The following is a 23,767-nucleotide window of genomic DNA, read 5'->3' on the forward strand; positions in this document are numbered from 1 at the left end:
GGAAGCTGCTGCCAGCAGTCGAGTTCGAGAAAAGAAAAGAAAGAAGGGAAAACAAAAAGAAAACGATTGCGCCCTTTTCTATAATGCGATAATATATATATGTATATGCGAGTACGCGATAGATCGTCAAGCTGAATTTACGCGACTGGTCACATGCGCGGCCAATGATTTACAGATTTTACAGTCGATCACGACGATCGAGAAGCGTCGCGCGCGCGATCCGCGTCGGGCAATCCGACGGCGAGTTCCCAGCATCTGGAGCGCGTGACTTTCCTCGAAGTTACGGACGTGTGGCGAACATTTTCGCGCAAAGATTGTAACGTGAATATTACAGTTGAAATTAAATAACGGCGAAGTCAAAATATCGTCAACTTCGAATTAGTGCCGAAGAAATTATTAAATTTCAAAGAATACTTTCGTGGAAATTTATAACTTTGCAAAATAATTCTGATCGATTGCTCTTTTTCATGCAATTATCACCGAGATATATGGAAATCGAGGAAGTCGTCGCCGAAGCTAGTCGTGAACGTCGGAGAGCGCGGGACGGATCGACGTGCGACAATTTTTGTGCGGTCATACAGAGTGCGTCTTCTGTTTCTCTCGTAGCTTCGGAGAAGCCTTAACAGTTGAGAGAAAGGAGAAAGAGAAAGAGAAAGACAGAAAAGCGTAAAGATAAAGACACAGATTAGACAGATAGAGAAAGAGAGAGAGAGAGACAGACAGTCAGTAAGACAGAAAAAGCAGAGGGGAAGAGAGCGAACCAGAGTAAAGAGTATGGACTTCCATTTAATCAAGCAACGCGATACATAGAGGTATGGGAAAGCACATTGTGTCCATTTCTTCCAGAAAAAGCGATAGGAAATCGCGATTCGCGTCGGTGAAGCCCGAAAGTCCTTGAATTGAGGGATTCAATCATAATCCTTGCGTGTTCATCATTAATTTGGAAATAGAAAAATCAACTTATTGCCTGTCAGGCGAATTTTGTATATCTTACTATTTTTTTATAAGCGCATAATGATAAAAAATATATTGCGCAATACTATATAATAAAATACATTATTTTTGTTGAATAGCACACTTCTTACTTTTTACATTTTCTAGCGACATTTATAACGTTCAACATTCTATTAGATGATTTATATTTTACAAGTTTTAAAAAATTTTAACGATCATCAGCAAATGAGTCAACTTTTTAATCTTAACGAGCGCACTAAATCTTCAATGTCGCAACTAAAATGCATCTTTCCTCGCGATTCTCGCGAATAAAAGTACGTAACATTGAAATTTTCATCCCCGACGAAATTGCGTCATTAATTCGAACTAATAATAATCAGCTGTCTCGCTAGAATTTTACAGTGACTGATCAGTGCCACATTTTCGACTGCGATCGTCGTCATTCCATTGTAAGATGTTCTGCATAAAATATGTTCTGCAGACGTGGCTGACAATCGCGACGATTTTCTACTGCGATTGGTCATCTTCCGAGTATTTCAAGGACTTTCTATTGTACGCGGCTGACTATAGCGAGGACTTTTCTACTGCGATTGGCCCGCGGCTTTTTCTACTTGCACGAACGCCGCGGACAATTCTTCATCGCGACAGTAGGTGTTCGTAGCTGGCCAGACATAGAAATCCTCCAGTAAAAAAATGGACACCATTATACATTTGGTCCGCCATATTTTTCAGGACCTGCTTAAGAATGAGATACCCAAGCAGAACATAGTCATAACGATACTGCGTGCTTTCTATTTAATGACACAAGTTGACACAAACGTTCTATCTTTCATTCAAAGAGTAACAAAAATAGGACAACTTATGTCGATTTGTGTCATCAAATGGAACACATCAATTATAGGATGTCATCATTTCTTTTATAAGTGAACGATAATGTTCGTATGATATCATTATGGCTTCTGTATTCTATAGATATCTAAACATTCTATCTTAAGCATCGTCCAAAATGGCGATACAAACCAATCAAAAGTTATCTAAACAGTGTTCAGTCTCTTATTTAGAAATCTCTAGCCAGACAAACACGTGAGGAATTGTTAGAATGATTTAGAACGCAAATTCAACGGTGACACGCCGACGAGTGAATGATGCGAAACGCAGGGAATCGAATAAAAGCTCTGGTCTTACCTCTTAGCTCCACCCTATACATACAATAGTTATATGCACTGTATACATGTATGTACACGTATATACATTCATTTTCAGTAAACGTCGCGAATTAATCAAGAATTCGCCATTTTAACGCGTCCGATTAAAAAATCGGATCTGAATCCTAAGCGATGCAGTGGAATGCTGCCAAACTCTGATGGAATTGTGTCTTGTCTCTCTATCGAGATACTCGTATCTGTTATCCGTGAGATAATTCCGTCTTCTCTCTGGGATTCGGAATCTCTACTCACAAGCGCATCGAGGGGTTCGACTCACCGTTCGACGGTCCATCCCGCGGCGGTCATTTCCTATCTTTGAGAGCCACTGATAAACGGAACCACGTATTCGCTGAGATACGCGTCTCCGACAACTATAAATCTGGCAACATACGTCCGTGACGCCAGAAAGAAACAGGATGCACTCTGTATGGCATTCTTCGTCGACGTTTTCGTGTACGTGAGAGAGATAAAAAAAAAATATGTACACAGCAAACCAGGCAGAATCGTCACAGCAGAAAGGAACCAACGTCAACGACAAGCAGCGCGAAGAAGATATCGAGCATTACAGCAAATATAAGAGCAACATGTTAAAACAGCCCATACAGTAACAGAGAAACACAAAAAAAAAAGAAAAAAAAAGAAAACGAAAGAAAATAAAAATAAAAAGAGTAGGATCTAGCATCTGCGTTCGGCTTGCATGCATTCGCGTGCCCGGCAAACTTAGATCTTCGTTAGAATGAATTCGACTACCGTTTCGGAGACGATTCTCCCAAAAAGACCGCCTTACGGTCGACGAGTGAGTGCGGGGGTTGCAAAAAAGGTAACCCTCCGCTATACCCCCTCGCTTTCTTCCATTCGTTTTTTCTCGCCGTTCCCCCGGGCTCGACGATTGCTGACGGTGGGTGCACGCATGCACGATGCGTGTCCCTCGCCCGATTTAACGGGCACGCTGTCAAGATACCGCCGACACACAACATTCAGAAGAGGATACTTACGCGATGCAAAGAAGGCTGTTATTGCCGCGGCATTTCGCGGCGGAGCGATGGTGACAACGGCAGCGACGGCGGCGGCGACGGTGGCCCAGCTTACAGACCCCCGAAGAATACACCTCGGGCCCTTCGGCGACGGGCCCCGCTGGGCCCTCGGCACGCGCGCGCGTGCGTCCGCCCTCGTGCTAAATGCTCTGCTCTCATTTGCTTTTGCGTCTGGCTCGGAACAACATGCACGCTACGCCAAGTAATGCGCACTTGCCGATTGTACGTATCGCAACGGACGACGACTCTCTCAACGGAAAAAGGCGATATGTCGTTTCTAGTGTCACGTGGATAGGTTTCCAGGACGGGTGGTTAAGGACAGAAGGGAGAGAAAGCAAAAGAGAAAGAAAGAGAGAGAGAGAGAGGGAGAGAGAGAGAAACGGAAGAGCTGAGAGCGAGAAAGAGGGATAGAGAAAGAAGACGGAAATGGAGAATAGAAAGTGACGTTTTCCGGATAGGATGAAATTTAACTGTCGTATCTTTCGTTTTGAAATTCAATTCTTCTCCGGTTGACTCGTATATCCGGAAAACTATGTCGTATTGTCGGCTCAATGACTCGCGAATATCAATTGCTCCAACTTGTGAAAGTCGTTTACAATTCCGCTCGTCGAACATACACGATATTTTCATTTGCTGCGATACACAGAGAAGGAATAAGCAAACCGTGTCATTTTTTCGTTATCGGAAAGATTTTTGTCTTGTACATATTTCCTGTCTCGAGAGATTTAGATCGCATTTTATGCAGCGTTACTGGAAAATCGATCGATCAATTGATCGGCAGCATAATGACAAATGTGTACATTCTTCAATCTTCGTCGAGTGTCTGAAGGATTTTTTGGAGCAGAGGAGATCAATATCATAAGAGGAAAAATAACGAGAGAATATACGTGGAAAGAAGACACTTCACTGAAGAAGAAAAGAAAGAAATGCATAGAGGATGTCCGGTTTCTCGTCACTGGAGAACCTTATAATTGTGAAATCTACTCGCCACTATAATTCAATCATATCAATCGATAATTAATTAATTAATCGTTTATTTGAACTTTGACAGTTGACGCAGATTTTCCCAGGTAGATCATAAAATCATAATAAAATCAAGATTTTTTTCCTAAAATAATTTCTACTTGATCTTATTATTTAGATTTTGTGTCCTGGGTTTCGACTTTGTCAGTGCGGTTCTTTAGTGACACAAGCTATCCCAAATGTCACAACTCGATTAGGTCATATGGCGATGTAGAATTCAATCTTCTAGATTAAGTTGAAAGAAGATTAAATCAAAACCGGAAATTGAGACTGACGCGCTTCGGCGAGTTCATCTTTCGATACCGTCCTACGGTCCTTTGTAAATAAATTCTTTTGCCCGTTTGTAGCATCGAAATATGAATTCGGCGAAACAAGACCAGTCTTAATTTCAGATTGCAAATAGATATTTTTGTTAGGATACACATTGCAAGAAATAACGTGATACAATGTGTAAACTGCGTAAATAAGCAAGCAAAGACAGCTGCGCTCGATTAGGATGTTTAAATTCGCTTCGCTCAAAGTCTTATGTTTGGCAGGAATCGATCATGATAGGGAGTTAGTAAGTATCGGACAAGGGACAAAGCTCTATGACGAATTTGAGATCGTCACTCGCGACGCAAGATGCACAACGAAAGCAACGTGCAAAGCGATTTCTCAGACTCAGGCACTACCGCGATCACAAATGCGAAATCGCAGCACGCGGCCACAATGCAACACTATTTGCTGGCGTATCTGCACACAGCTACACACTTAATTTGCAGCGGCACGGTTAAGCAACAACAGTCAGGGTATATAAAAGCAAACGTCACACGCATTATCTTTGATTTATACAAACGCCACAGATTCGCGCTTAATTAAGGTTCGCATCGCTCTGGCAAATTCGCGTCTCTCTCATGCAAACGGTAAACGTGTGATCGTATTTCGGTGTATGATTCGTACTTGGCATGATCGGCGCGCAAGAAGACCTAAACGCATACAAGTCATCCTAAATGCAACTGTAATACAACTAAAATCAACTCGGCCTTTCTAGCAGGGTCCGCGAGCGCCTCTCGTCGGCTTTCACTCGACGCGGCGATTCCTCTTTTAGGACCGGATGTGATGCAGCGAGAGGGAGAAAGGGTCGTGGGGTAATTGCGCAAAGTGCAGGCGGACTCGTAACTTTGTAATCAGGGATCAAAACCGATCGATTCTCGACGCAATCCAAGCAGAACAATAAGGTCTCGATAACGTCAAAATTATGTTAAAATGAATCGTGACTGATCGAAAAGTAATTTTTAACTGATACTCGCTCCAAAATTTCTTTAACTGATATTCGCGAGTTCAGTGTATTTTAAATTAATGTAGCGCTTTTCTTAAAGCTCCTGAACACTCATCACGGATCTTCAGACTAATGACGTCAGAAGCGAGAAAACACTTAATGAAAATTCTTGCAAAGTATATTAAAACAACTATTTTTCAATAAAACAATATTTGTATTTGATAAAGTACATTCGTAAAATATACCGAAAACTCTCCTTTTATGTTGAAATAGAATAAAATCATATTTATCTCAACTGTCATATAGCTTGTTTCGTTTTCTGGTTAGGCAGAATTCAATTTCAAATACATGGTTATTTATTTGATTATCGGACCAGGAAGAGAATTTCGGTATATTTTACAATTCTATCGATTGCAAATGTTTTATTCAAAAATACGTTTTAATATAATTTGCAAGAATCTTCTTTATGTATTTTTTTCGCTCAATTGATGCCTGACAATCCGAGATGATTGTAGTGAAAAAGTAGAAGCCTTAAGATTAACGTAGCTGAATTTTTCATTTTAAAGGTCAAAATCCAAAGAAAAATTATGTAACTTAAAATTATAAAGTTATGAAAAATATTTAACAATTTTCCACAACGTAATTAAAAAATATATCCAAGTCCACCATTCGCGAATACTAATTAAAGTTAATAATCATTTTGGAGCTATTTTGATGTCGTTTCGACGCCATCACAACTTCGTTCTGTTTGAGAAGCAAACACCAATTAACAATAACATAGTTTTAATTTCCCACTCGACAATATAACTGTAATGTAACACATGTTGTACGTAACAATTATATTGTTGAGTGGAAAACTATAACAAACAGTTATGTTAGTATTCGTTGGGAACGGAAGTAAATATTATCTACATTCGTAAAAACCCAGCGAGAATCGATACCGTTAAAACAACAATTTCGATCCCTGATCTATGAGGATGGGGGAGGAAGGAAAAAAGCAGAAGGACGGAAATGAGATACAGACACACGACGAGTACATGATGTAAAGTCACAATAACACAGGACATCGAGTGCTGTGGAGGTGAAACAGGGGAAGTTAGAACAACAGAGTAGGAAGCGACGGTCTTGTACCACCAGAGGGCTGACTTGATTTGGCGAAAAGCACTCTAACGCTTATATAGTGATGAAAAAAAAAATCATACGCTATTCTCGCTCATCGAGATCGCCTTCGTTCAGTTCGTTTCCTTATCGAAAATTTATTCCTTGTGAGATTCCTCGCGCGAGGAATCTCGCAATTGGTGCGACGTCTTTTAGGCGGTAGTAGCTCTCTATGTGAGAAATAAATACAGGAAAGAAATTAATGTGCTATATGCCAACGAAAGCCCCTACAAGCAACAATGGCGCAGAGCATATATATATATAGGCTCGGAAATCGCTAATCCTTGCCGCGTTTTAAATATCGAACAAGCTTGAGACGTCAAGGATTAACACAGACATGTACCTTTCCTTCGTACTGGCGTCGAGGGCAGGAAAGGCTGCCCGGTCCAGTAGTACAAGCCGTAATATTATCCTATTGTAGAACAGTATAAAGTAGAAAGCGGGAAGTATACGTAGATAGATAAACAGAAAGATCACGACAGAGGGAAAGAAGAGAGAAGAAGAAGAGATCTGGAGAGGAGCGAGAGAAAGTTTTGGAATTTGGGAACGGGGTAAATTTGCAATTTCCAAGATTCACTTTTAGATGCAAAGTGGACCTTACAAATTATTGACATACCCCGCTCTCGGGATGTACATTTTATACAAGAGAAAGGAGAAGAAGAGAAGAAGAGAGTAGGATAAATTGGCGAAGAGGAGAGGAGGGAGAGAGACAATCGATAGAATAAGAAGCGTGTAAAAGCGAAAGGGTTAAAAGACAGCTGCGAGCGAGCAAACGGGCGAGTGACACAGAGAGCGAAAAGGAAAGAGATCGAGATAGAAAGAGAGAGAGAGAGAGAAGAGAGAAAGAAAGAGATAGTGAGAAAGAGAAAGAAAAGATAGAGCAAGAGAGAGGAGCGCTTACAGCTTGGTCTGTCGAACTCTTGCTGTAGGGTACCGGTATCAAACGTTCCTGCAACTCGCCACCTATCACCTTCAAGAGTAAAGGATAACATAATGGTTACAATAGGGTGGAACGATCGGATCGCGCGTAACCACTTCTTCAACCCTCAAGCGACACACATTCGCTTCTCGCTTCGATCGCTTCATTCTTTGCGACGTGGACGCGCGTTTAGTTCGAAGCTCGCGTTGAATTGATCGATTAATTGTCAGCAATATTGTGTCACGTAAGAATCAATTCTTTTCTCGAGAAATTAGGATATATATAATATAATGATTCAAATATCTTGGCTCTCTTTCTCTGTCTTTCTCACGAATGATTGATTCTTACGCTAATATTGCACTCGTATTAATAACCTTTTTGCAGGATATATCAATTTATGATCAAATAGAAACTTCAGATATCTTTTGTAGACTCATAATTTTCTATCTAATAGATACATATTGTTTTTAATATTGCTGAAGTATTAATCTTAAAGTGATACGATGGAAAAGATTTTATGTCGATCATTTTTATTCTTTCAGAATTGAATATAATACTAAATTATATTCTGCATATTTTTACATTGTCGTAACAAATGTTATGCTGCAAGAGAGAACTAAGTCTACAGTTGTAATTAAAATGAATATTATATCTCGCATATAATATTCGCAATTATTAAAATAAAATACTTATCGCCGGTAGTTGTAAGTTTTGAAATTAAAAGTTTTTTCCTCCTTTATCACAAAAATCTCAAATCTTACAACCTATAAATTTTTCACGATTAATTTCATTTTGCTGAATTTTTCCGTACCAACATTTTCCATCGTACCTGTTAAGGATCAACGCAAAGTCCTCGCACCGTGTGTTTCTCACGCGGAACGCGAGCTTGAGGGTTAAGGGTGACACATTCTCGACGGTTTGTCTCATTGAAATGCTGATGTTTGCGTAAGTAATCAGTGTGGCTGTAAGAGTAGTCGGATTTGATTGATTGTGGTGTCGCGTCCTCTCACCGGTGTTAGGACTCTCCTCGCTCGGAAACGCGTCGTCAGTGAGACATCCCCAATATTTCTAAAGGGCTTCCGTTAAAATTCGCGGTTCGCAATTTTTAATTTTCACATGACGTAAATTAGATTGCGTTGAGTATCATAAATATGCTGAATGACTTTCTTTCTTCCTTTTAGCGTTAAACCGCGCATCGAATCCGTTCGATAGGAAGCTGAATTGGAGCCGATTGCATCAATACCATTGTTTAAGAATTCCATTGCGATATTCTGTATTTCGCTAATAATGTTGTTGGTATTGTTTAACAATTAATAGCGAATTAATGTTTTCAGATGGCTATTAGCTCACCTTCTTAATTAATAAGTTCTTAAAAATAATAAAACAAATTTATAGACAATTTTATATCTATTTAGAAAAAAGAATCACATATTTTATATTTTGCGTGCCGTTCATTGCACGCGACAATTATTTTTAAATAATTATGATAAATAAGTTGAGAGACAAATGTCAGAATATTGGCGTATAAATCCTTGATCGATCCAATCACCATCTCTCATTCACCTCTTTTTCTAAATTACGCTACGGATAGAATCTATAATCTGGACGGAAATATAGAGAAAATCGTCGGGATTAATTTTCAAAGTTTTGTCGGTGTAATTCGGCCTCGGTGATAAGGGAACAAAGTATGAGCGAGAGTGCCGTGCCAAAGTGAATCAATGTATAGATAGACAAGCGTAGAGAGATATACAGAGAGTCAGTATAAGTCCGTGAGTAGATGGAATTATAAAAAAAAGATGTGCACAAAGTTAGTTGTTGCGTGATCGTTCAGAGTAAAAGATCGATAATTTGTTTATTGAATATTCCATCGAAATCAGGCGACAGGATCCGCAACGATTGACGATTGTTAAAATGCAATGCGCAAAACTGAAACCATTTAAATCCGATTCCCGCAATTCGCATATTAATTCATATTATTATATTGAATTCCTTAAAAACGTCAAAATTTTGTTCCCAAAAATCAAAATTATTTTATATAAAACATTATTATTTAATCATTAATTCTCTGTGTAAAATTTCAATTTACTTCATTTCGTATGAAACTCAAAAAAATAAGAAATGGACAGTTCAATTTTGATCCGAAGACATTGCATTTCGACGAGCGTCTTAGACTACAATAGAAAGCAACGAAGAAATAGGAAGTCACATAATAATGAAAAAAAAAAAATAACCATCTCCATCGTTACCCGTTATTGTGCATTAGACACGTCAATGAAAGGCATCATCAAGAAGATCAGTGTGCGTATATAGTAGTCATAGTGTGGTGTATAGATTGAAAGAGAGAAAGAGAGAATTAGCAGAGATATTGTTGGAGATGTGAAGAGTAATAGAGATCGCCGTTGGTCGATCGATCGAAGGCTCGACGTGGATCGCACTCGACTGTGACGTTCTGTTGTATCTATTTCACGTACGTCACTGAAGCGGATCAATGATAGACACATAGATCACGGTTGATCTCCATGATGTCGCACGAAGAGATCTTTATCTGCACAGCAATGCACGTCGCGCAAATTAATCGAACGTCCTATTCCGAAGACGATTTGAAACTATATCGGAGATTCTCTTCGCGGTCTAAGTCGATACGTAGTACTTTTTCGATCGCTATATTTTCCAGCTGACCTAAACGTCGAAAGCGGTCGATCGGAAAAAGAGCATGCGTCGTCCGGAGATGCTGCGAACGAATCGTCAAAACGGAGACGTTTCGACGATCGAATGGAAGGAGGATTAAATCGTGAGTAACGAAGGAAAGAGGAGAAAGATGGGGAATGATTCGATAGATCAGTTTGGGTCATGAGAGTCAGAAAGAGACAGAAACAGATAGAGAGAGAAAGAGAGATTGATTGATTCAGCAACAAGCCAAGCGTGGAAAAGATTTAGTATCGCTTTATTGACCATCATCGATCATTGTGCAGCTTTCTTGTTTTTCGTGAATAAGTAATTATGAGTCGAGAGAGAAAAAGTCTTCGCGGGACCAGTGGCCTGCGGTCCCCCATTTCGCATACACACGTTTTATTCTCTTTCCCACGTGTTCGTATCTTTTCTTCTTACTCTTTTTATTTATCACCTCTTTTCATCGGTATCGCGCAGGAGAGACTAAAAGCGATTCGTACGATTCATCGAAGATGCAGCTCGATGTACTTCGCCTGCTTTTAGAAGCGGAGGGGGTGGTAAACGATAACAATATAAGAAAAGGGAAAGACTGGGGAGGGAAGGGGAGAATGAGGAAGAAAGCGAACCAGGTGTACAAGAGAAATTCGCAGGTATCACCCTCTCCGCTGGTCTCCTTCTATCGGACTTGTTATTTGATTAACGTTGTCTTAAACTTTATTTTATATAACAATAATAATAATTAATAATAGTAATAATAATATATATATTCCCTATGCATATCGTTAAATTGATATTAATCTATACATATTTATAATATATTATATATATATATATATCTGCTCTCTCTTAGAGTTCATCGGTAACAGACTAATATAATGCGTCGATATTAAAAACCAGAATGTCTTCTCTCGTTTGCTACAAATCGCGATATTTGATACGGACCCACAGCCTACAGTGCGGACCTACTATAAGTTTTACAAGACGCGTGCGTGTCTTATCGCGAGCCGTGACACGTACGGATTAACGCATTCGCACGCGAAGCGACGCCAATTGTGAATGAGATTCTTCGTTATCGCACCGGCCGAAGGGAAGCCGACAATGGCTGCGTTCAAGCAGAAAAAGCAACTGTTGTAAGATTCTTTAATACGATTGGCTTATACATTTTCCATACAGCACACTTTATCCCGAGGGACGTACTGGGAACAACCTTAGGACGTAGGATGTCCTTTGGACGTCCTGTTAGATCATCCCTTGGAAGTGTGTACTGCATGGGTTAGATCTAAAGAAACTAAGGGAAAGACCAATCATATTAGAGAATTTTATAACAGTTGCAAAGTTTCTTTTTCTGCTGAACGCAGCCATTACGTCGGGGGTCCGCAGGATCTCGCCGGAAGTAAAACCGGCGGACTGTTCGAACACACAGATCGCGTCGCTTTGCGGCGCGTTTTGTCCTCGTAAGGCCCGTGTTACGTTTATCGTGAGTGAATCTTTTGTCGAACACGTTACTTTTGTACTTCCAATAAAAAAGGAAGTCAATTTTTTCGTGCTTTTGTTATTTTTGACTTCATTAGGTATCTATAATGAATTGTATTTTAAAGAGAATAATCACATAAAACAGAATTGTGTGGATAAATATTGGATAAAGAAAAAAAATGAGAATTAAAGCTTCAAAAAATCTGGAAATTTCTAGAGAATAAAAAGTTAGAAAATCCATTGAATGAGAATTATTTTTAACTCAATTAGATGATCCATAGTGAATTGTATTTTAGGAAGGGTCACATAAAATAAAGAATTTAAATAACAAAAAAAATGAAAATTGAAGTTTTAGAGAATCTTAAAATCTCTAGATAATAGGAAATTACAAAGTCTGTTAGATAAATCTCATATAGGATTATTTTTAATTTAATTATATATCCGCAGTGTATTGTACTTTAAAAAAAGATCACATAAAACAAGTAATTTGGATAGGAAAAAAAAAATGAAAGGTAAAGCTTAAAAAAAATCTTGCAATTTGTAGATGATAAGAAGTTACAAAATTCTTTGGATAAATCGTGTAGAATTAAAATTTAGCGGTGGGTTTATCAGGCCCCTTCCAGCGTTCCTGTAACTTCTTCAGACAGCTGATTAGCATGCGCGCGACAAGTTGTTGAACGAGAAACGTAATACGGACTTTACGTGACTATAAGAGCGAACGGAATTCTAACTCGATGCTATTGAAGTAATTGTAGAGTGGTATGCACCAAGATTCGATATGCACCTACGTCATAAGGACCACCCGCCGATGCGTCCGAAAAATTATTTCTGAAACTGTACTAAAAGCAACATTCTTCCAATCCTTCTCAAATTTTAACAACTCGAACGAAGTCCCATCGTATAAATCTTAAACGGAATGAATAATTTTGTCGAAGTATATCTAAAAATTTGGATATAAATTTGAAAATAGTTTTATTTTTAGAAATATAGATCTGAAAATAATTATTAAAATGTTAAAATCTTTTGCAACGCTTAAGCTTCTACATATTTAGTTTGATGATCCAAAATTATTATCAGATTTGTATCTAAGCTAAATTAGACTTTAACAAAACCATTCTTTCCGCCCAAATATATCGTATTACATTGGAAGGACGATTTTATCTTTTCCCTCAAAGATCATATTTTGTCAAGAGTGATTTCATTACCAAATATCGTATTTGAATCTCGACTGTACTGATTAAAGATTCATCGTTCAACTCTTTCCGGATTACTTCAAAGTACTATTTCACTTCTGATCAACCAATCGTGTAACGTCCTTGTAAGCTTATGTTAATTGTACTATACGGTGCGTGGCTCTTAAACTCAATTTCATTGCGCGGATGATGATTGTCAGATCGACCCGATCAGACTCCTCGACATTCATGTCTGCTCAGCGGAGGGCCCTTACGTCGCGTTATACAGGGGCAGCCGAAAACGTCGCAACCAGGAGAAGACCTAACGACTAAATTTCTTTTTTTCACAGCTCCTTCTAGTTCTTATATTTGTATCTTTTGCATCTTTATTTTATCCTTCTTGGGTTAACGCGCTGGCAGTAGCAGACACATTTAAAATCAACGACGATTAGTCGGAAAAAAACAAAAAAAACCGTTCTCGATTTAAGTGACTGGTTACAAAAAGAAAAAGGGAGGGGAGGGGGAAGGATCCTCGGCGACCACGTTCCGTCTTCCGGTGATCGAATCTCGCGTATCTCGTTAATCCTCGAACGAGAGGCTGGAGAGAGGGAGAGGAAGATAGGAATAATCGTGACAATGGGATAATCGCGACATCGCGATGTAACTTCCAACGTTAAAATTAATAATGAATGTTAAATTAGTCAAAATTTTTAATGAATATTAAATTAAAAATATAGATATTTTTATTGTTGTCGTTGGAAAATCCTGCGTAGCTACAATTATCCTACTGTCAATTTACCTTATCACGTAGAATAAATTACACTTGTAAAGTAAATTTTTCCGACCTTTGAGTGGCCTCGACGTTTCGAGAAAGACACGATCAAAGAAACGGATAAAGCCGAAGAAGGGAACGATAGAAGGATAAATAAAGCAACGTAGATAACAAGATCCGATAATTTAAGTACATTCCTTCATTCTGGACGAGGGATATTCCCTTTTCACGGGAAAACGGAACGTGGAGAACCAGCGGGAATCAGAACCGACATAAATTCCGTCGGATCGAATTTTCCGACGCTGCTATGAAAAGGGAAAATACATCTCGCATCGCGTTGTAGCGATCAAAAGAACAAAATAATAAAATAGCGTCGAAATTTAATATCGAGATTGTGCGTCGATTTCCATCCAAGCAGAGCAAGTCGTGATAACGTCAAAATGACATTAAAATAAATCGTAAATGATTGACTCTTAGTAATCATTTTGAAGCCATTTTGACGTTATGTTAATATCATGGGGTGCTTTCGAATTGCTTATCACGTCTTAACATAAACGTATACAGGAATGCACAAAGTGTAGCGACTCAATTGAAACAAAATGTATACGTTGTGCACAGTTTTGGATAGAGTTAGAATTAAATTAGCTTTTCCGCAATGAATGGGAAAAAGCAAAAGCCGGCTCAACTTTATTTATAACCGCAATTAATAACATTGTCACTATTAATTGTCACTAAAAACATAAGCTTACACAGCCGACTAATAGCCTTCGAGTTAAGTATGGATGTGTAGTGTTGTTTCGACGATTACGGTAATTGAAACACAACACGGAAAAAAGTAGATTAGGTGATTCAGTGAAGCTTATTATATTAACAAATTTGCTATGCTACTACAAATATAATTCTCATTTCATTCGACTGTACAACTTTGTTACTTTAACATAGAAAATTAGCATATTACAACTGTAGATTTGCTGAATCAATAAAGTTTTCAGTTGTTTCAACAAATCCTTTTTTTTCCGTGTAATGTGTCGCCGTATACACGAGAGTGTCTAGTGATTTTACAATTGGAAAGCACCCGCGGTGATTTGTGTGCTCTGCTTGAACATCATCCCGGAGCCACGAAAAAGAAGGCGCGCTCGCAGCCCCTTCCCCGGCACAGGGACTCCCTCGACTTTAAGTTACAAGATTTATAAATAAAAAGAGAAGCGCGCGCGACGAGTTGAGTAAAATTAAATTAACTTACATTACAATATCGAGAGCGAGAATGCTCCTCCGTCTCTTCGTCCGTAACGACATCGTCGTACGTTGTTGTCGCGTATATATTCATTCGCCGCTCGATCACACTCGACGCTGTCGCTCGGCAAAGAAGAATATTGGTAACGAACCGTCCTATGTATATAGCTCGCGGTCACATCAGTATTTTTCTCATTATACGTTTCAGCTAAACAAATTTTTTTCCTCTTACTTATTTCTCTTATTTCTTCTTTTTCACTCGAACGAGAAAGTGGGGACGGGATTCTCTGTCGGACGACGATTCCCAACACTCTGAGCCCCCGCGATTCATCTCGAGCAGTCGAGAGAGAAAGAGAAAGAGAAAAGGATAGAATGAAAGAGATTGGGCCTATCCGCCAGAATCGCCGACTAAATTCGGTTCTTCGAGACAGACAAGAAGAGATACAGACAAGAGAAAAAGAGAAAGAGACAGAGGGGATGAATGAATGTTTTCACAGAACGCGAGGGAGACACGCCGAGAAGAGAGGATTCGAGGCGGGGCCGGATGTACTGTGAAGCGGCCTAATTGGATCATCCATTTAGATGAATTTATTTTTTTTAATAGAGACAAACATTTTGGAAATAGTGAATTACTTCTCTTTAAGACATTCATTTTCTTAATGGCACACTTAGAAGCTATAAATTAAAGATAATTTACGTTATTAAAATTTAATATATTTCTGAAATGTGTAAGATATATTAAAGTACATAAAAAAGTAATATTTCTGAAATTTATAAGTTTAAGAGAAATAGTACGAATTTTATAAAAATTAATTGTGCGATTAAAATTGGGCGTTCTTTAAAATCGAAATTTATGAAAAATATACTTCTCGAGTGTCTTACATTTGGTTTCGGCTTCAGCTTGCTAATTATTCTTGATTTTCTGCTTGACCAGCGACACGTAGAACCAGGCCCGCTCACGAGAGTGACGGTGATGAAGTTGTGAAGATAGAAGAGATCGAGGCGTGATGGTGAAGATGTAAGTACATTCAGCCTCGAGTCGCGTATACGTTTCCTGACGTCGCGTATACGCGAGAAGATTCGTGGTAAGTGGACCTTTCGATTGTCGATCGCGAGCGAGCGATTACTATCGCTCGAAGCGGCGTCGAAACGCGCGTCTTTTATCCCCCGGGCAGGGGCGGAAGATAGTTTCTCTTCTTTGTTAGTCGCACTCGCGAAGGGCAGTTAGAAGTGTTAATCCGCGAGAATTTATCTCTGTCGAGGTAGATTGTCACCGGTAGCGTCATCATTGTCGTCCTCGATAATCCATTGGATCATCGTCGGTCACATCACGCAGTCATCGAACGAACAGACATTCACATTCAATCCCAAACAGGCAAGCAAACGAATGACGGGGGGTGATCACTGCTGACCGTCAAATTGGCGAACACAAGTGTGAAAAGACTTCCTGAAGAAATACTACATACAAATCGATTTTTAGGATATTAGATACTGTTTTTACAATTTAGAAAGTTATTTTTGATACATCTATGGGATACATAATCTAATTTTTTAATAAGACTTTTATTATTCAATTAAAAATAGTTTTTTTGGTAAAAAGAGGGAAAATACACACTTTTTATTTTATAGAATTTTTTTCTGTAAAAAATACACTATAATACATAAAGAGTTAAGTAGGGCTAACTTTTAGGTATTTTATCACCAATTATTGGTCAGTAGTAAAAATAGGTAGATAGATAAATAAGTAAACGATTGTACGAGGTCGTTTGATAAGCGGACAAGCACTTAAGCGCTGTCTACGTTTGTCAAGTATACGGATAAAATACTATTTTCATGTATGGACATCGTCATACAATCGTCATCCCTCCGAGATAATCGATTTGGTCGTTTAATATATAATATCAGACTTTACACGGGCTGCGATAGCTTGCTATTTGTTGCCGGTTCAACGAAACATACAAAATTTTTACTTAGAAAAACTCTTAGGAAAATGAATTCTGTTTACTAATATTTTGTGGTGACATTTGGAAACGTTTCTACTAACCACATTATTGACCATATTTCTTTTTTTACGTTAATATTATATTTTTTTTGTTAATATTCTGGAATTTAATTTTTCAATAATTGTGTTCTTTATATTGAAACATTTCATTTTTATCATTTTCTTTGTTTTCATAATAGTTTATTCGCTTGGTCTTTTATTAAATAAAAAACGTTGCTACTTCTAATTTTAAATACAATACTTGAGATGAAAATCTGTTGTCAAATAACGTAATGAAAAATTATCGTGGAGTTAACTAATTAATGAACTGTTTTCGGGAATGTTTGGAAGTATTGCATTTCGCAAGTTACGCGGCAAGAGTGATACATCGAAATTACATTTCGTTTTTACTTTTTTTACAGCAAACAATCGCGTCGCAGCCCGTATCATCGTCGTTCAATGAACGATGGAACTCCGGAACGTTACCCTAAAATACGAAAATAGTACTTTCACCAATGAACACAGAGTCGGGGTACGGGAAAAAAGCAGTAGAAAGCGGGACCCCTGTATATCATCTGATATAGTGTACAGCCCATGCACGAAAACGTGCCATTCGCAAACCGTCGCGATATTCACGGAGCAGAATCTGTCTCCATTTTGGCAACCATTTCTTCCTTTCTTCCGCAGTTTCGTCCGCTTTAAGTACAGCATTCTCGATTTTAGCGAGAGTTCGTGATTTGCGAATGTCGCGCTTTGTTCGTGTGTGTAGGCATTATCCTCCAAATTGGCGCGTTTCGACCCCATTGAGATCAGATCAGGTCCGCCGTCCCCATTGAGCGAGTGGTAAAAAATTTTTTTATCGGAGAGACAGAAAGGGGCGACGGAAGAGAGAAAGAATCAAGGGGAACAGAGAACTCGGCGACCGAAACGAGCAAGATCGTTCGGTAAGTACGCTCCCGGAAAGAGAGGTAGTGGAAATAGAGATGAATAATGACGTATCTTGAAAACAGAGAAGTAGAGGGAATGCGTGAAACGAGAGTGTGTCCATATCATTTACGTGGACGATAATACCCTCGCTTTATCGATCGAATGAGACGAGGTCGCAGGATCGAGCGAGATCTCACGATGTATATATGAGGGCGAGAGATTACAGGGATAGAATATGTACAAGTCCCTCTACATAGTAGAGGGAGAGAAGAATGACAGGCGAAGGAAATAAAATAAGGAATATCGAATTAAGGGACAGACAGACAGCAAGAAATGGCAAGGGGAATGAAGTTAAATGATAAAGCTCTAAGTCACGGTGAACAAAGAATACGGAGAAGGATGGAAGGAGGATGTGGAATGAGACGATACACAGAGAATAGAGAAAAAGTCTTTAGATGCTGGTCTCGTGCACGAGCTTGGTCAGCTCCGGTAGGACCAAGTTGTTGGAACTCAGAAGCAGGGAATTCCCAGTGTTGTCTCTATTGCTGCTCATCGGCGCCATGTGGTTGGGACTCAGGGGTTGATTAGGGGCGTTACTAGAGGGGGATCTATTGTCGGTGATGGTATTGGTGATGGTGTAATGATGATTGTACGCGTTGGTCGGCCCGGTCACGCTCAGCAACAACGGCGAGGCGGGGCTGTTGAGGGACTGTTGCATCCTGGAGGATCCTCTGTAGTTTGTCTCGTAATCCTGAGTCATCATCGGCTCGGCACTCCTATTAGAGGACTTGTTGTAGGCGGCGTTCTGCGCGGTGGTGGTGGTGGTGGTGTTTGTCGGGTCTTCGTCAATGTATGTGAAGTCAGAGAGTGGTCGGGGCCCGGTGTGGCTGCGTGAACTGCGCATACTGTGTAAGCTGTGTAAACTATGGACAGAGCGACGCTCCTCCAGATCTTCCAGAGTCGACTTGAACGCTCTGATTACTCGAAGCTGCAAAAACAGGGAAGGACGTTCTATCAGGAAGCGAGGAGGCAAGCCAGCAACACACAAGCACGCCGTATATTCGTATTTTTTTCTTTTTTTCGCGCAGAGGTGTGTTACGGTGTGTCCCCCTTTTAACTTTATTGAGTGTCCCCTGAGTGTCGGCGTACTTCTGGTCTTGTCGTTGTTCTGGTAGCTGTAGTCGTGTTTTTATAATTATACAGTGCGTTTTTTTATTATTTTAATTTTTTTAGAATAACCGCGAATATGTTTATCTCTCCTTTTTCTTTTTGTCCGTGACATGAGTTCCTTCGCCTGTCGACTTGGTTGCATTTCACCCGAATTCGTAAGTTAAACATCGGGGGCAAACTGAGCTAAAGGAATATTGTCAGAGTATGTCGAGGGGACTTCAATTCCTTCACGATTTCGTTGTATCACCGAATAGTGCAAGCTAAAATTATACGGACTCAGTTACCGCCATCACATGCGCAATCTACGTCAATTTTATGCGTACCTACCTACCGCACGGCGATTTGTGGGGTTTCGTGATGAAGTTCGTGATCGGGGAACCAACACGACCGAAAGTGGACAACGCGCGGACGTCCTTGTAGATGACAGAGCCTCCCTTCGTCACCTCGAGGGTGTTAGGGACGCTAATAACGAGCGTCATATCCCTTGCGATCTAGGTTTGATCGGGAGCGATCGCGAATGAGAACGAAACAACAAGAATATGAGATTTGTTCTTTTTAACTCAACTTCTTGTACAGTTCATCTTTTTTCTTTTCCTTTCCAACGTGGAGTAAAAGAAAAAGAGAAAAGATAAATTGTGTAAGAAATTTAGCTAACAAGAACAGGCCCATAGTAATGGCGGACGAGGTCAAAAGGATCATTAAAAATACAAATAAGCAAAGCAAATCATATTCTATCAAACTTGAACTGAAAATCGTAAATTTCATGCAAAAATATTATTAAACACCAAAATTTGTTTGACTAAATATGGCTGTCTTCGCTTATTTGTATTGATCATCTCTCGGTCAATTGTCACTTACTATTGTTTAAAAATCTTTCGATATCTTTTGTTCTTCTTTACTCACTCCGATTTTAATCCGGGAATGGCCACCTGGGATATTTTTACATCCTAGGGGTGAAAAAATTGTTAGAAAATGTTGTTTTTTATGGATATTGTTTAATATTTTTTCTTCTTTAGAACTATTTCTTTAAATATGCAATTCCATCAAAAGTTCGCAATAAAAAAGCGCCATACAAATTAAAATTTTTATTTTTTAGAAATACTGACATAATAAGCTATTTAATATACTTTTTTTGTTTAAAATTTGTTTGGTTTCTATTTACTTTTTTCAGAATTTTTTGTAATTAAATCTATATTCATAATGTTCTCAAATACTAATAAATTGGAAATCAATAATATATGTTAATAATTGTGTTACACAATAATACGTTGTTAATAGTGGTTTTAATTGGGATATAAAAACACCACGTAATTATTTATGTCAAAAAATCAGGTGACTATTTCCGGGTTAAGAATATCGGTTAATGTTAGCAATACTAGATTTAATTCTAATTCATGGTTCTAAGGAAAAATAATAAAGTACTTCAACCAAATTTAAAATCAAACTAATGAAGATGATTTCACAAATAGAACGAAATAACGGAATATTCATTAGAAAGTCTTTTGCGTGATTACTATACTTTTTAGAAGATCACTATTCTTACCTTTGATCCAATTAACGATACATATATATTAGAAAAAAATACAATCAAAATAATTGAAATTACTCGCAAAATGCAATCTTGTACAAGTCTAATACCTTTTACATTATCAAGATCTGTATCAGGTTGCATTTCGCTTTCTACAATTTAAAAATATATCTGGTTGCATTAATTAGAATTTTGATTGAAAATGGACGAATAAAAATTTTCTGGTTGAATCTATTCTAGTTGAGATAACAACCAGAATTCTGATCGATATGATCAGATCTTCTGATTCGTCAATTTTCAACCAAAAATTTTTCTCAGTGAATCGTCATCTGAATAACAATCGATATAAAGATCGAATAATCGTAACATAAAAAAAAATAAATCATCGACAGCCACCCTCTCATAAGCGATCGCTCCGCGACTCATTTCGACGCCAAAGGGAAACGAGCAGAGCTTCGCGACTACGGGGGTGTCAACCCGGGTCGAAAATAAGTTTCGTAATAGTTACCCAATTAGGAATGGTCCGCAACAGTCCTGAACCGTTCGCGAGCGAATTTGCCGAAGCATTCGCACGCTTGTAACCGCTCCTCTACGGCTTAGAGTGTCAACAGAGTATATAATAGGGGTAAGACAGAAGCTTCAGACAGAGACAGACATAGTGTGGTTTTGGTGATGTTGGTGTAGTACGAGTAACAGTTAGTAAAGCGAAGGAGCACTAACGGAGATTAAGAATATAATGCACGTTCGTGACAGAGAGAGACAGGGTGGGCCAGTTGCTTTTCCTACATTATAAGTAATCTTCGCGGTAGTAGTAGCTTCACGCATGATAGCCAGTTTCGACACACTGTGTGTGGTTTCAACACTTAACGTTTTCTCTACGTAACTACGCAAGTCTCATACGCTGTGATCAGACATGTTCTCTTGCTAAAGATTCGGAGAGACAATTCAGAGCGGGTTGAAACGGTCTCTCCGGTCGTTTTGTTGTAGGAGGTTCGTGTTTCAGACATTCGAGTGTCCGTGAGAAAGGAAAAAAATTGTGGTCAACGCCAGATCAGACAGGACATTCGAAGTAACAAAAGTTCCTTTCGAAGAAATAGAATGTAAGAAACTAGAGTGAAAAGAAACGCGAAAAATTTTAATGAGATTATTATCACTGATTTAAATTATGAAGAGATTTTTCTCTCTCGCGTCTCTTCGCCTCGAATCTGCTCGATCTGGCTCTGACTTCGATTTCCGACGTTCGATGCGCGAAGAAGCGTCTCTCTTCTCGCGATCGAAGTCGCGATGCATGCTAACAATCGCGTTATATTGCTCGATTGAGATTCGTTTATCTGTTCTTTCTTTGTTCACAACAACACAGATCAAATGAGTGTAACGTGTTAAACCCTCTAATTGGCACTCGATACGAAACAACGGCGGTGTTAGACCTCGGGCAAACAGAAAATAAAGTCGATGCATAAATTGGCCAACCGTGCACACGCACACTCACACACTAACAAAAAGGGAATAGAAGGAAGATGACGGGAGATTCAAATCGGATGGACGATTGTCCTCTACTGATTCAAGAGAAACTAATTAATGAGAATCAAATCAGATACCTTGAATATCCTTGAGAAATTCGCGTGTTATATTAACCCGCCAGAGTTATAAAAGTTACTGTTAGGTTCCGTTTAATTTGTCATTTAATCTGCCATCTGCAATCTGGGTTTTCTTTGCACATGCAAAATTTTACTCTTAAGTTGCTCCGAAATAAAGGAAGACAGAGTCAGGTTTTAATTCCTAAAATATCTTGTAATATCTATTTAGTAATACAGTAAAGGTGTTGAAAAGTAACTCTGAATTTTTTCACGTTTTTTGAAAAGCTATAGAATTAAAAAACTTGGACTGGATAAAAAGAACCAGAATGCAGACGGAGAGTTAAGAGCATTACACTGCAAATCCAAGTGTGTAATAAATGCCTTCATATATATATATATATATATGTGTGTGTGTGTGTGTGTGTGTGTATGTGTGAGTGTGTGTGTGTGATTTAGTTTTCTGTGTAAAAATAACACTCTATATTACTCTCTAAAATTTTTAGAGCGAATTATCACTTTAAAGAATGAAATCTCATTCTTTTCCAAGACTGGCTCAATTTTCATTCTTTAGAATGAGATTCCACTCTAAAGAATTTAGAGAGTATACCATACGTTTAAATGAGTAAATCCATTTTTGTGTATGCAGCCCAGTGTGTTATTTTTACACGGAAAACTAAATCATACGCATGTAAAGGCATTTATCATACACTTTAACTAGCAGTGAAATTAATTTTAACGAACCAAAATGACACAGCTCGTATTAAAAAACGACACTAATTAATTAAAATATTTTAATAAAAATTATCCAAATTTGCGAGTACAACATAAAGAAAATGTAATTGACATTTTTGGCGAAGATTTATAACTGGATTCAGTAAATCTTACACCATTAGTTCCGGAAGGTTAAAACCGAGAAAAAACTCTTTGACGTTTTAGATTTATCAGTCGATCTTTCAAAAAAATTTTATGCGCGACGAATAAAAATTCACGTAAAATATCGAGTAACAATAATAAATAAAACACGCAGATTGTCGAAATAGAGACTATAATCAATTTCGCTAATGACTCGACTGAGTCTTCCATAAAACGAGATTGTTTTCTGGCTTACGTGTATATTTGACAATGTATATTGACTCGTGTCTATAGAAACGGATTTAGGATCAAGGATACCGCCACGTGATAGAAGGATTGGTGCGCACGATGCAGCAAAGCTACTTCATTCAAGTTTGCAACCCTTCTTCCTACTTAATAACACAGCACACCATTGAGATCTACGACAACGTTACCTCAATTCTCGAGGGTTAATACGACATCGATCACCGACCTAGAAAAAAGTTCAAAATCGACGCACAAGCCGTTTCCTGGCGTTCTTGCCGCGTCGAGAGAAGAGACCGATCAATGAATGGTAGAAGCGGAGAAAGCTAAGATTTTTGGTCGCTAGGTTTGAGGAAGAGGAGAAGGGGTAAGCATTTTAGTGTTATCATTCGCGTTGATGAAAATCGGTGATTCAGCACGATCTATCGTATCCATGAACGATCAAGCCAATAATCCAATTGGGACTGCTATTAAAAAAAAGAAAACAAAAGGAGAAAAATGTACGATCGATCAGACGAAGAAGTGTAAGAGTGATTATTTTGATACATCCGCGATGATCTCGACGCGAAATCATCGCGTCAGTTACACACACGAAGGAGAACCGATCGAGAGGAGGGG

General features: G+C 38.7%; 1 protein-coding gene across 14 annotated transcripts in view; it reads right to left on the reverse strand.

Annotated features, from left to right (window-relative positions):
- Positions 1-23,767, reverse strand: part of PMCA (plasma membrane calcium-transporting ATPase 3) — a 100,253-nt gene that overhangs the window by 3,005 nt on the left and 73,481 nt on the right. For 7 of the 14 annotated variants that reach the window (XM_018448632.1, XM_018448630.1, XM_018448629.1 and 4 more), the window contains one exon: positions 17,125-18,767. The exons of 3 other annotated variants lie outside the window; for them this stretch is intronic. In XM_018448632.1, the coding sequence (XP_018304134.1) occupies positions 18,231-18,767 (537 nt within the window). In that variant the 3' untranslated portion in view covers positions 17,125-18,230. Of the gene's footprint in view, positions 1-6,443; positions 7,045-7,533; positions 7,603-17,123; positions 18,768-23,767 lie in introns of those variants that run through there. 4 more of the 14 variants (XM_018448639.1, XM_018448637.1, XM_018448635.1 and 1 more) reach the window with 4 other exon arrangements.

This window comes from Mycetomoellerius zeteki, unplaced genomic scaffold (genome assembly GCF_001594055.1).
Source record: "Mycetomoellerius zeteki isolate Tzet28-1 unplaced genomic scaffold, Tzet1.0 scaffold223, whole genome shotgun sequence".
Taxonomy (NCBI): domain Eukaryota; kingdom Metazoa; phylum Arthropoda; class Insecta; order Hymenoptera; family Formicidae; genus Mycetomoellerius; species Mycetomoellerius zeteki.